Genomic DNA, 14,715 nt, shown 5'->3' on the forward strand with positions numbered 1-14,715 from the left:
TCCAGTAGTCATGAACAGATGTGAGAGTTGGACCATAAAGAAGGCTAAGCACCAAAGAATTAATGCTTTTGAATTGTGGTACTGGAGAAGATTCCTGAGAGTCCCTTGGACAGCAAGGAGATCAAACCAGTCAATCCTAAAGGAAATCAACCCTGAATATTCATTAGAAGGACTTACGCTGAAGGCGAATCTCCAACACTGGCCACCTGATGCAAAGAACCGACTCAGGGAAAAGACCCTGATGCTGGGAAAGACCAAAGGCAAAAGAAGAGGGTGGAGGAGGATGAGATGGTTAGATGACATCACTGACTCAATGGACATGAATTTGAGCAGAAACTCCAAGAGACAGTGAAGAACAGAGGAGCCTGGTTTGCTGCAGTCTATGGGGTCACAAAGAGTCAGGCATGACTTAGCCACTAAACAATAAGAAAAACAAAATTGTGTGATTTCAAAACAGTGAGAAATAAGTTGGTTGAAATGGTAAAACAGACCTAAATCAGAGCAAGCTAAGAAAGCAGGCAGAACAGTTTGGATTTTATACCACAGGAAAGAGTAAGTCATCCAAAGGATGAATGAAATAAAACAGAACTTAATTTATGGGTGGGCAGGGTTCCCTTCTTAAATTCATCCCAGCTCTTTCTTCTGCTTACCTCCACAGGCAATAATTCAGTTGACTTGTTAAAAGCACTTGGGGTCCACTGTTTAGAGATACTGACTTTGACGTTGCTAAATGTTTTTCTTGACGCATGGAGCAACGAGTAACTACAAAAGAAAGAGGAAATATAGCTGAATGCATAAAAAAGAAAACACATTCGATAAAATCACAGATGTATTGCAAAGTTTTATCCAATTTTAGAATTCTTCTTTTAAAAAACAAAGAGTACTGCTTTACAAGAACTATCCATTGAAACAGCCTCCGCTAAGCAAAGAAGCAATTAACTTGTCTTCTTCCATATAAACCCCCATGTTCACTTGTAACAGGTCCCTGGACCTACAAGATGGAGATGTGACGGATCCCAACCCCTTAAAATCATGGTTGCAGTTCCATAAGGTCAAGTCTTTAGCAACCTCTGGCGGCCACTCCCTACACTAGCCATTCAGTAGCTTTTTCCTTGAGGCCTGTCTTTTCCTCAACCCCTCACAAGTGGATTTCCTGTAAAGCAAGTATCTAAAATTACCTACTAACTCTTATATAATTATAAAACCATTTTCCTAGTTTCTGCCTTGAAAAAAAAATTATCATTTGTGGTGCCTTCAATAAACATTAATAATAAATAAAATCTATTCAGAAGAAATAATCAAAACACTGAGTCACAGAATTTGTGAATACTGTGCCCTGAACACCACAAAGTCTGGCTGACGTCATCAACAGACCACTACCGAGAGCTACCAAGGGCCCTTGAGTCAGACACGGTCAATTCTTTGGTCATGCTGACTGGTCAGGCTCTCAGAAGAGTAACCAAAGTTCCTCACAGAGGTCTCCACCCATCTCTGCTGCTCCATGAGGCACACAGCACTCCCTGGAAATGCACAGCCTTTGCTTTCAAGCTCCTGGTTTTAACAATTAAAGGACTTTATATCAGATCAAGGCTTTTCAATCATAGCCGTACTGACATTTTGTGTTAGTTGCTCAGTTATGTCCGACTCTTTGCGACCCCATGGATTGTAGCCTGCCAGGCTCCTCTGTCCATGGGATTCTCCAGGAAAGAATACTGGAGTGGGTAGCCATTCGCTTCTCCAGGGGATCTTCCCAACCCAGGGATCAAACCTGAAGCTCCTGCATCGCACACAGATTCTTCACCGTCTGAGCCACCAGGGAAGCCGTACTGACATTTTGGGCTCCCCAAGTTCTCTACCGTGGGAGGCTGTCCCAGGCACAGTAAGATGTTTAGGAGCATCCCTGGTCTCTAACTACTAGATACAAGCAGCACCCATTCCTCCAGCATGACAACTAAAAATGTCTTCAAACATTGCCAAATACAGGCGAGAATGGAGAACCACAATACTAGAGCTCACAAAGAACAGCAGACCATTAGTCAGGCCAATCTTGCCATGCAATAAACAGCTCCTTCAAAAGGAAAACAAGAACAACGACAAGAGCAGAGCTTCAGAGGTCCACTTACCTGAAGAAGGTGAGCAGGAACACGACCATGTGATGATGGCTGAACCGGGAAAGCAGAGCTCCTCTTTGAAAAATATGTGGCCAGGCCATGTTCCTCCTGACCTTCCTTCCCACTGTGACCTGAAAGTCTGGGGAGTGAATGGTTTACATCATTTCTTCTTTCTGGAAAGACAAAACACATAATTAACATTACTCATAATAAGCATATATCCAAAAATGGAATTATTTAGACTTAACACTATATAATCAGGCCTTGGGGGGGGAGGGGAAATCACATGGATTAGTTGACACCAGAAAACCACATTGATGATTATGTTTTATAGCTATTAGCCAGTCTTTTAAAAAGAAATCCTGGACAAAAGATTATGTCCTAAAAAAAAAAAAAAAAAAAAAAAAAGATTATGTCCTAACAGAATGAACTCTCACACAGACTGACAGGAAAAGCACTAACTCAGACCCGAAAATGAGCAAAGGAAATGAATAGACAACTCAGAAGAAATGAAACAGCTATTAAACTTATTAAACAAAAGTTCTAATCTCATTAGAACATAAAAAATGCTGATTATGATAATAAAAAAAAGTTTGTACAGTTAAAAAGACTGTTCAATGTAGCTCAAGATCTAAAGATCCTAAACTCTCATACGCTGCTGACAGAAATGAAAATCAACACATTTTACAGGAAGATGATCTGGCCGTGTTCATCAAGAGCCATTGGCAAAAAAAAAAAGAATTCAACTTTCAGGGATCTATTCCTAGAGAAATACAAGATACATTCAACTCTATACAAAAGAAGTTTTCACAAAAAGTCATTTCTTGTTATGTGAAGAAACGAAATCTGTGTCAGTCATAAAGGAACAGGGGAAAGAAACAGGGCCACTCTGCCATCTCATTCCACTACTTCCTCTCACCTCTCCTCTGCCCTCTCAGGAAGTCTCATCCATGCTCTGACGTCCAAAAACAATAAAGCATAAAGCAAGCATCTAAACTTAATGTCTCCAGTTATGAGTCTGAAGAAACAACCTAAGCATGTAATAAGATGGGAACAATTAAACAAATTACAGAGGCTGAATTACATCTGGGTGAATATTTTATCATTTGACATGATGATTAAGCCTTTTTTTTTTTTTTGGCCTTGCTGGGTCTTCACTGTGACACACGAGCTTTCTCTAGTTGGGGCCAGTGGGCTGAGTTGCTCCAAGGCACGTAGGTTCTCAGTTTCCCAACGAAGGATCGAACCTACATCCCCTGCACTGGAAGGCAATTAAGACTTCTTCATAACATGAGAAAATTTCAGGTGAAAAAAAGCAGCATATGACATATAAATGTAATTAACCGAACTCTGCCGCTGCTACTGCTAAGTCGCTTCATTCGTGTCCGACTCTGTGCGACCCCACAGACGGCAGCCCACCAGGCTCCCCCATCCCTGGGATTCTCCAGGCAAGAACACCAGAGTGGGTTGCCATTTCCTTCTCCAATGCATGAAAGTGAAAAGTGAAAGGGAAGTCGCCCAGTCGGGTCCGACTCTTCACGACCCCATGGACTGCAGCCTACCAGGGTCCTCTGTCCATGGGATTTTCCAGGCAAGAGTACTGGAGTGGGGTGCCACTGCCTTCTCCGAATCGAACTCGAGGTTCACATATTTACAAGTAAATAAGGAATATATAGCTCTTTCTGGGTAGCAGGAATATGGGTAGTTTTAGTTTTCTATATACTTCCCTAAAAGTTCTACAATAAACGTGTATCTTACTGTGGAAAACATCCACAGGGTTGGAAAAGTTCTATGCCTTATCTGCACAGTAGGAAAAAATAAAATTAACAAAATATCTTGTGTTTTAAACATATAAATATCTTGTATTATAAACAGTCAAGGTAGGAGATAAACTCAAGAGCTCCCAACACTAAAGTCAATTTATCACAGGACTTTGCCCAAGGCTGTGTTCCCTGTACCTGCTATTTATAATCCTGTTCTCTATTATAATTTATACTACCGCTTGGCAGGTGAACTGAAAACCTTAAATGTTGAAGAGACCCAGTTGAAAGGCCATTCTTGAAACTTTGCAATTAAAAAGTACAAAGCTGAAGTGGTTAAAATTATATAAACACGAGAGCTGATTCACCAACTGGCTGTGAGCCTTGGGACTAGTCAGTCTCTCTGATTCACAGATACGTCATTTGTAAAAATGGCCTTTCTCTTCTGAGAGTTATGAGACCACAATAAACAACATATGCAAGGTATTAAGATAATTATTTCGGTCACTGATTTGCCCACGGTTAATCCCGTAACAGGAAGATGCGGCTAATTTCATATACTCATTCTCCTTGAAAAATGTTAACAAAATTATGAGCCGAGTAAGCCTATAAATTTCCACTCACAAAAATGTAAGTGAACTTTCTGTCTATAATTCCAGGAAGTGACAAACCCAAGAGCTACTAGTGTTACTGCTAAATCTACCTCCATCCCCAAATCAAAGGTGATGCCCAAGTGAACTCCAAGCTTTAACTATTCTTTACAAATCCTAGTTCTTTGAACTGAACACATTCACAACTCAAAATGCTGGACTGAATACTTCAGAAAAGGGCGTGGGTTACAAAATTCTATAATTAATCAGGCAAGATAATAATTCCAAAAATATATGCTCCAACAGACCTTGATTACGTTGCTTCGGCAATAATGGTTGAGGATTTCAGGGCTGTAAGCAACAATAATGGTTTTAAATGACTACCATCTGGAAAGAATCCTGGTGTGGGCTGCCATTTCCTTCTCCAAGGGATCTTTCCAACCCAGGGATCAAACCCAGGTCTCCTGCATTGCAAGCAGGCTCCTGCACTGCAGGCGGATTCTTTCCGTACTGAGCCACCTGGGAAGCCCAGTGGTTTTAAATGACTACTAAGATGTTTGAGACTACCTAGATTTAGTTCCTAAACAAACCACTTTTTCCTTAGCTACAGTGACGGGAGAGAAAATGCTTCATAATTACAATGGGAAAGAAGTTTTAAACATTCACCTGATGTTGGCAGAAAGCCATTTTAAATGAATATTATTATAACACCTGGTCCCAGGTAATTATAATCATTAATAATACCTTGTACTTATATGCCCTACATCACAGAAGTGATTTCTGATCATCTGTGAGCTCTGGGGCCCTTGGGAAGCACAGAGTTTTTACCAAGTCTGAGTCCATCAAGCACATTCTATTTTTACACCATTTTCTTTCTGGCTCTTAGTATAGATTGAACAAATCTAACATTTTTCAAGTGTATGTAAGTGTTGTTATAATCAATAAAACCAAAATTCATTTTAAGTGTTTCTAAATTAATAGAAGCTGGTCATTTAGTATTTTCTTAATCCATGAATACTGAATATACAAATGCCATGGGAGAATAAGAATGATCTTTAAAAAAATTAAACATATAAGAGGTTAGGTCCTTGCCATTAGAAAGAACCATCAAGCCCCTGTTCTATAATACTTCTCAAGGCAAGATCGAGATCACTAACTCATCTGATTTGTCAGGAAGCTTTCTAGAGACCCACAGGATCTTCCACACAAGGTGCTTCCCAGGATGGAATACTCTATGTATCGTGTGATCCAGGCTGAATGAAAGATGGCTTCACCTGTGACATGTCCAGGCAGAGCTGGCAATCTCCCCCTTATAAACACTGCCTTGGAATATAAGACATTCCACAAATTTCACGTTCCACACATATTTAGAATCCATTCCAACTCAAATATACTAAGATTAAAGTTTTCTTGGGGGGAAACAGACTGCAAAGAGGAAAGGCAGAAAAAAAAGGCAAAAAAGGTGATCAGACCCAACCTCGCCCAGGCACCCCACCCCGCTGCGGGAAGGAAATGCTCTCTGGAAATGGACAGAAGTGGTTAATCAAGTTCTATATATCAGGACCCTGTTTTGCAAGTTCCTGCCTTTCTTACTTACCCTGGTGGACTCCTGCCTGCCCCTAGATAACACCACTTCCCCCGGGGGCTTTCAGGGAGAAGCAATCTTACTTCTCACAACCTCTTTTCCTCCTGGAGAAAGCCCAGCTTCTCTGAAGCTCCTGGGCCTTGCTGCCCACTGCCCCTCCCAGCTCTTGTCCCCTGCTCTCTCACTGTCCCCCGTTCTGTCTCTTGTCAACACCCAAGGGGATAACCCCCCAGTCCCCTGGCCTCTTCCCCACCAACCTTTTCTTCTATTGCACAAGAAAAACCCACTCCGTGGTCAAAACCCAGCCAGTTTCCAGGAAACAGTAAGTGCATCAACCAGTCAGCGCTGAGTGCATCCAGTATTCTCCAGGCAAGAATCCTGGAGTGGGTTGCCATTTCCTTCTCCAGGGGATCTTCCTGACCCAGGGATCGAACCTGAGTCTCCCACAGTGCAGGCAGATTCTTTACCGTCTGAGCCATGTCTGCCTTTTCACCTCCCAAACTGGATTTCAAACATCCAACTTTCCTTCCTTCCAGAAAACTGCTTACTTCAAACTCTCCACTCAAACAGTCATTTTACCTCGGCAAGCTCCCAACTCGGTCACCTCCCTGTGTTTTCATCCATGACCCTCCTCCTCTTCTTTCCCGACTTAGAATCGAGGCTTATCTGCCTTATGAGCCTTTTTTCCTTGCTTGCCTCTGGCCTCCTCCTCTGCGCCTAAGTGGTGGAGTTTTGCCAAAGAAAAATCACACGAGCAGGCTGGTTTCGCTTTTTAGATTCAAAACCACAAACCTCAAAGGGCATGCAACACTGCCCAGCAAGTCTTCACTTCCTTAATGACCTGCTTTCTCAGCCTTTTACACGGCTCTCTCTTAACTTCCAACCTCTGTCTCCCCGTCATCTGGTACCACGGCTTTCTACCGACTCCCAGAGCACCAGCTCTAACCCAGACCCTGCAGGGCTCCAACACGACAGCCAACTGACCACTTGGCCATCCTTGGAGCTACAACACAATTCTTCAGTCTCTCTCTAAACCTGTCCCTCACCACTGGTACCCCCAAGGCAACGAGCACATAGCCCTCATTTCTCCCTACCTCTCAGCTTCTGCATCCTACCCATTGCTAAATCCATCCTTTTCACCTCCAAAGTTCATCCCCAATCCATCCTCTTCTATCCATCCCCACGCAGCTACCAAAATCAACCACCCATCTCTTCCATCAAGTCTAATGCAACAGCCTCCTGTAAGGTTTCACTATTTTACATCTAGCACACACACACACACGCCTTCCTGTAATTTTTCTCTCTTCTCAAATTGTTCCTTACCACAGATGTAGTTGGTAAAGAATCCGCCTGCAATGCAGGAGACCCCGGTTCAATTCCTGGGTAGGGAAGATCCGCTGTTAACATTGTCACTGACTCACCTACTTGGGTGTTCCAAGAATTGAATTAAAATTGCGCATGAATGCAATGAGGGAAAAAAAAAAAAGAAGGAATAGGCTACCCACTCCAGTATTCTTGGGTTTCCCTTGTGGCTCAGCTGGTAAAGAATCTGCCTGCAATGCAGGAGTCCTGGGTTCAATCCCTGGGTTGGGAAGATCCCCTGGAGAAGGCAAAGGCTACTCACTCCAGTATTCTGGCCTAGAGAATTCCATGGACTGTATAGTCTATTGGGTCGCAAAGAGTCGAACACGACTGAGCAACTTTCACTCACTCACAGATGTAAAATACTTATCACTTTTCTAGAAAATTCTCTCAGCTCATTCCAGTATTCCCCAAACCACATTCTTCCTACCTATTCTGAACATATTCCAAAAACAATAGTTTTCAAGATAGAAATCTTTCCCTCCGAGACAAAGGACTTACAGTCAAGTTAAAGATCATTGCTGTGACATTTCCTTATCACCGATGAACAAGACAAATCAGAACCTGACACAATGACTAATACACACTGCTGCTGCTGCTACTGCTGCTGCTCAAGTCGCTTGTCGTGTCCGACTCTGTGCAACCCCATAGACAGCAGCCCACCAGGCTCTACCGTCCCTGGGATTCTCCAGGCAAAAACACTGGGTGGGTTGCCATTTCCTTCTCCAATGCATGAAAGTGAAAAGTGAAAGTGAAGTCGCTCAGTCGTGTCTGACTCTTAGCGACCCCATGGACTGCAGCCTTCCAGGCTCCTCCGTCCATGGGATTTTCCAGGCAAGAGTACTGGAGTGGGGTGCCATTGCCTTCTCCGATGCACACTGCTAGTTAGCAACAATTCACCACACTGATTTTGAGCTTCTAAAAGTATCCTTTTGGGGTTATTTTCTGATGCAGAGACTGAAATCAAAGATTAACAGGACTCCCCTGGTAGAGCAGTGGATAAGAATCCACCTGCCAATGCAGGGGACATGGGTTTGATCCCTAGTCCAGAAGATTCCATATGCAGAGGAGTAACTAAGCCCATGTGTCACAGCTACTGAAGCCCAAGCGCCTAGAGCCTGTGCTTGGCAAAAAGTGAAGCCATTACAAGGAGCAGCCCGTGCACCGCAACTAGAGAGTGGTCCCTGATCACTGCAACTAGAGAAAGCCTGCAGGCAGCAAGGAAGACCCAGCACAATCAAAAATAATAAATTAATTAATAATAAAAAAATATTCAGAGAAGACAGTCATCTGAAGTCACACATGGCCCACACAACAGCATGAAAGTTCCGGCTAGAATCCAAGACCCTCGACTTCACTTCTTTGAGTCTCAATTTCCTCACTGAAGGATTTACATGAGATCATTTAAAAAGAGTTCTAAGTATAGTGCCTGCCATACAGCAAACATTCAACAAAGGGAAAAAAAAAAAAATTCAGGCATCAAAACACTGACGAAAGCTGTTCTAGCTGGAACTTTCATGCTGTGCGTGGGGGCCATCTGAAGTCCAGATGACAGCCTTCTCTTAATCTTTTTCTATTATTATTTTTGATTGCTCTGGGTGTTCCTTGCTGCGTGCAGGCTTTCTCTAGCTGCCGTGATGGGGGACGGGGAGCGGGGACGGGCCACTCTCTAGTTGCGGTGCACAGGCTTCTCCTTGAAATGGCTTCACTTTTTGCCGAACACAGGCTCTAGGCGCTTGGGCTTCAGTAATTGTGGCACATGGGCTTAGCTGCTCCTCTGCTTATGGCCACTAAGAGTTAGACTTTGCTAACCCCACGAACTCCCTATAATCATTTCTGTAAATTATCAGGCGATCGCCTAATTTCTGGAAACACCAAAAGCTCTGCAGGCACATTCCCAAAATCCCGTCAAAAGTGAGACTAAACAGACCACATTCGGCAAAGAAAAACATCGAGTTAATGACGAAAAACCAACCACATCAAATTCCTGACTGAGACCACGGTTGTTGCTAAAAAGCAAAACCCAGTTATTCCCCTAAGACTCTGCTCCTTCTCTGGCCTCCATACATCCTTTCCAAAAGCCTCCTCGCCCTACCTGTGAGCGATCCTTTCAGCTGGTCTAGACGAGGAGCCCTTTACTTGCACAAGCGCCGCCGCGAGGGCTGCGGGCCAGGCTCTCCCCGGAGGCCCTCCAATCCTCCCGTCCCGCTCCGCTGCAGTCCCTGCCGGCCTCGCCAGGTTCCGGAGTACCTGGGCGCCGAGAAGCCAGGCCCAGCGTGGAGGGAACGAGCGGCGGCCGGCCTGGCCTGCCGCGCCACACCCACCGGCGGCCACCGTCTGCCTATCCGCCCCGGCCCCCTGGAAGCCCCTCTGACCAGCCCTCGCCTGCAGCGCCCCCACCCCTGCCCCACGCCAGGTTCCCGCTCTTCTGGACGTGGGCCCTACGCACCGCCGCTCGCCCGAGACCCGCAGTAGTCGTCACGTTCCCAGCCGGCCGCTCTGCTCGCTCCGCTTGCTCAACCTCGCCTGCAACCCGGCCACTCCCGCCGCCACCTCACCCGGGCCGCCGCGGCCAGGGTTTCCGGGCGCTCACGTGACGCGCGGGTGCCCGCGGCATGCTGGGAGTTGTAGTCCGACCGCGCCTCTTTACCTGCGGGCCGCAGGGGAAGGAACAGAGAGAGGAGCGGAGAAAGTTAACTTCCAGCCGCCATGCAAGGCCTGGGTGAACCCGGCGGGTCTGAGTGGGGGCGGACGGACGGTCATCGGCCAGGACTCTTAGAAAAAGAGGCAGGGACAGAGAGAGAAGTTACAATCTGCGAAGAAATGATGTATAGATCATCTTTTTTCAAAAAAACTTTATTCTGTGTTTTGTTTTGAGACTCACACTCTGTGCCACTGACCTGCCATGAGAGCATAAGATTTAGATTTTTTAAATATTTTTTAAATGCAGTTGCTGATAAAGACAGAGCTAATAGTCTGTTGGTATCATTCACTGTTGTACATTGCACCCCCAGTCACTCAAACAATAAATGAAAATGTTAAGATCCTGGCAGTCAGTTCAGACGCTCAGTCCTGTCCGAAGCTTTGCGACCCCATGGACTGCAGCACGCCAGGCCTCCCTGTCCATCACCAACTCCTGGAGCTTACGCAAACGCATGTCCATCGAGTAGGTGAAGCCATCCAACCACCTCATCCTCTGTTGTCCCCTTCTCCTCCCACCTTCAGTGTTTCCCAGCATCAGGGTTTTTTTCAATGAGTCAGTTCTTCACATCAGGCCAAAGTATTGGAGCTTCAGCTCCAGCATCAGTCCTTCCAATGAATAGTCAGGACTGAGACTTAAGCAAAAATTAAAGGCCTTATAACACACAACATCAAACAAGGGTGTTATGCCCTCCTGGGCTCTCTTTCAACAGTGAGGAAATTTTTTTTTTCCCCCAAGTCTTCCAAACTCAGAAAACCATTCCACAAAGATAGCAGATTAAGAAAATTTTATTATTGAATAAGCTTTGAATCAGACTGTGATGCACAGATGTGACTTCTGCGATGCTAAGAGGTTGCAAAGGCAGAAAGGAACCTTCCCTTACATATCCAAGCAGACTCTACCCTCACCACACTGGTCCTCAAGTGAAAGTGAAACAGGAGGGAAGGGGGCAGGGCACATCCTGCAAAAGAGTGACATAGCCCAAGGACATGATATGAACTGATTAGAACCAAATAGGTTCAAGATAGCAGAGAAGTTGGCTTCCATTAGACCTTGTGCCTCAGTATATGCTCATTGTAACACATCAGCATGCTAAATGACAGACTCACACACATACACACACACACAGGTGCCCTGAGTTTGAGCAAACTCCAGGAGACCGTGAAGGACAGGGAGCCTGGCAAACTGAAATCCATGAGGCTGCAAAAAGGCAGATATGGACACGACTTAGTGACTAAACTACAGCAACAGACTTTGAGCCTCAGTAACACATCAGCACACTAAATGATGACACCCACAGTCACCAGGACAGTTCTAAGTTCAACCTTAAAGACCAAAAGGTGAGTAGTAGTCCAATTCTTGGATATCCCTGCCCATTCCCCTGAAGCAGCTGGAATAATCCTCTCAGTCATTATCCTTTGAAATTACCCAGCCCGTTAAAAACTAACCACACAACATTTCAGGGCCTCTCACCTTCTAAAATGGCCCACACTCTGTGGAGTGTTTCTCTCTAAATAAATCCTCTCCTTACCTATTACTTTGTCTCTCACTAAATTCTTTCTGCAATGAGACATCAAGAACCTGACCTTTATTAAGTCCTGAGACCAGGCATGTGTTGTTGTTCCTGCTGTTGTTCAGTTGCTGTCATGTCCAACTCTTCGCAACCCCATAAACTGCAACATGCCACGGTTAACTCATGTCCAGAGTCAGTAAAGCCATTCAACCATCTCATTTTCTGTCACCCTCCTGCCCTCAACTTTCCCAGCATCAGCGACTTTTCCAATGAGTCGGCTCTTCACATCAGGTGGCCAAAGTATTGGCGCTTCAGCTTCAGCATCAGTCCTTCCAGTGAATATTCAGGGTTGATTTCCTTTAGGATTGACTGGCTTGATCTCCTTGCTCTCCAGTTCAGTCAGTCACTCAGTCGTGTCCACCTCTTTGCGAGCCCATGGACTGCAGCACACCAGGTTTTCCTGTCCATCACCAACTCCTGGAGCTTACTCAAACTCACGTCCATCCAGTCGGTGATGCCATCCAACCATCTCATCCTCTGTCGTCCCCTTCTCCTCCTGCCTTCAATCTTTCCCAGCATCAGGGTCTTTTCCAGTGAGTCAGTTCTTCACATCAGTCGGCTAAAGTATTGGAGCTTCAGCTCCTGCATCAGTCCTTCCAATGAATAGTCAGGTTGATTTCCTGGTTTGATCTCCTTGCAGTCCAAGAGACTCTCAAGAGTCTTCTCCAACACCACAGTTCAAAAGCATCAATTCTTTGGTGTTCAGCTTTCTTTATGGTCCAACTCTCACATCCATACATGACTACTTGCTGTCCAAGGGACTCACAATTCAAAAGCATCGATTCTTCATCATTCAGCCTTCTTTATGGTCTAACTCTTACATTCATACATAACTTCTAGAAAAACCATAACTTTGACTAGATGGACCTTTGTCAGCAAAGTGATGTCTCTGCTTTTTAATACAGTGTTTAGGCTTGTCATAACTTTTCTTTCGGGGAGCAAGCATCTTTTAGCTTCATGACTGCCGTCACCATCCACAGTGATTTTGGAACCCAAGAAAATAAAATCTTCCACTGTCTCCACTTTCCCCCCATCTATTTTCCATGAAGTGATGGGACTAGATGCCATGATTTTAGTTTTTTGAGTTAAAAAACCATGGGTTTGAGTCGCAATCTGAGTTACACGGTTTCGAGAGGACTCAACAGGACCTTATGTCACACATAGTTCTTCCAACTTCATCACAGTCATTGGGAAGACCATCTGTACTGGTCTATCCAGAGAAGAAACAAATTTGTCACACCTTTAGGACAGGATATGGTTTTGCAAACTGGAGCAAGGCTCCCATGGAAAACTTAGGAACTTAGTTCCTCCCATAAGAACTGGGAGTTGGGGGTGATATCTCCCTGGATATTTGTATTTAAAAAGATGGCTGCCAGGTCCTGGAGGAAACTTTCCAGAGTTGTGAGGCTGGCAAAGATTGTTTAGCCATTATACAGATGTACATACATTTGACTGACCTGGGTTCAATCACTGGGTTGGGAAGATCCCCTGGAGAAGGGAACAGCAACCTACTCCAGTATTCTGGCCTGGAGAATTCCATGGACAGAGGAGGCTGGAAGGCTACAGTCCATGGGGTCGCAAAGAGTCAAATAGGACTGAGTGACTTTCATTTTCACATATATTTGAAAAGGACAAAGAATGAAATTTTGAAAGAAAAAGGAGGAGGTCCTCTTTCCTTATTTTCCACAAGGAGAATTGTCTCTTATTTTTCATTTGTAACTGCCTTACACAATACTTTGGCTACTTCATGCGAAGAGTTGACTCATTGGAGAAGACTCTGATGCTGGGAGGGACTGGGGGCAGGAGGAAAAGGGAACAACAGAGGATGAGATGGCTGGATGGCATCACCATCTCAATGGACATGAATTTGAGTGAACTCTGGGAGTTGGTGATGGACAGGGAGGCCTGGTGTGCTGCGATTCATGGGGTCGCAAAGAGTCGGACACGACTGAGCAACTGAACTGAACTTAACTGAACTTATACAATGCAGGGGTAGTTTTCTCCACAGTCCCCACAGGGTGTGGCTCTGTGATACCATGTGAGCATGGTATCATACTCACATGTGATACCATGGTGAGCAACAATAAATCCATCAGATGTTTCACATTTACTGTAAAAAACAAATTTTGGATGATTATTCAACCTTGAAAAGGAAAGAAACTGTGACACATGTTACAACGTGGATGAGCCCTGGGAACATTATGCTAAGTGAAATAAGCCACATACAAAAGGACAGATACTGTGTGATTCCACTTGTGTGAAGTACCTAGGGTAATCACATCCACTGAGACAGAAAGTAGAATAGTGGTTACCAAGGGCTGCGGGGAGGGAGTAAGGAGTTGTTTAACGGATATAGTTTCAGCTGGAGATGATGGTGGTAACGGCTGCACAACAATGTGACTATATTTAATACCATTGGACAACACACTTAAAAACAGTTAAAATGGTAAAATGTATACATCGTGAAATATATGTGTGTGTATACATATATATGGGGCTTAAGGTGGCGCTAGTGGTAAAGAACCCATCTGCCAATGCAGGAGATGCAAGAGATGTGGGTTCGATCCCTGGGTTGGGAAGGTTCCTTGGAAGAGGGCACGGCAACCCACTCCAGTATTCTTTTTTTTTTTTTTAATAGATCTGGAAACCCTTTTTTAAAACATATTTATTTATTTGGCTGCACCAGGTCTTAGTTGTGGCATGTGGGATCTAGTTCCCTGACCAGGGATCAAACCTGGATCCCCTGCATTGGGAGCATGGAGTCTTAACCACTGGACCACCAGGGAAGTCTCCCACACCAGTATTCTGGCCCAGAGAATCCTCATGGACAGAGGATTCTGTTGGACTACAGTCCAAAGGATCACAAAGAGTTGGACACAACTGAAGTGACTTACCATGCATACATATATATGTGTGTGTGTATAAAATAAGTATATAACCTGTATCACCACCACCCATGTCAAGAATGCATCTCCCCCATAGCCCAAGCTCAGCTCTTTGCACTTATAGTCAACATTGGTGAACAGGGTTGGA

The 14,715-nt window shown here is 44.7% G+C and overlaps 1 protein-coding gene across 8 annotated transcripts in view; it reads right to left on the reverse strand.

Moving 5' to 3' along the window:
• Nucleotides 1–10,013, reverse strand: part of SLC37A3 (solute carrier family 37 member 3) — a 72,254-nt gene extending 62,241 nt beyond the window's left edge. For 7 of the 8 annotated variants that reach the window (XM_045166467.1, XM_025291642.3, XM_025291644.3 and 4 more), the window contains exons 1-3: nt 9,858–10,013; nt 2,124–2,284; nt 651–762 (exon numbers count right to left, since the gene is read on the reverse strand). In XM_045166467.1, the coding sequence (XP_045022402.1) occupies nt 651–762; nt 2,124–2,212 (201 nt within the window). In that variant the 5' untranslated portion in view covers nt 2,213–2,284; nt 9,858–10,013. Of the gene's footprint in view, nt 1–650; nt 763–2,123; nt 2,285–9,503; nt 9,641–9,857 lie in introns of those variants that run through there. The other variant, XM_044946947.2, reaches the window with a different exon arrangement.
• Nucleotides 10,014–14,715: the final 4,702 nt, after the last annotated feature.

The sequence above is a fragment of the Bubalus bubalis genome, chromosome 8 (assembly GCF_019923935.1).
Source record: "Bubalus bubalis isolate 160015118507 breed Murrah chromosome 8, NDDB_SH_1, whole genome shotgun sequence".
NCBI lineage: Eukaryota > Metazoa > Chordata > Mammalia > Artiodactyla > Bovidae > Bubalus > Bubalus bubalis.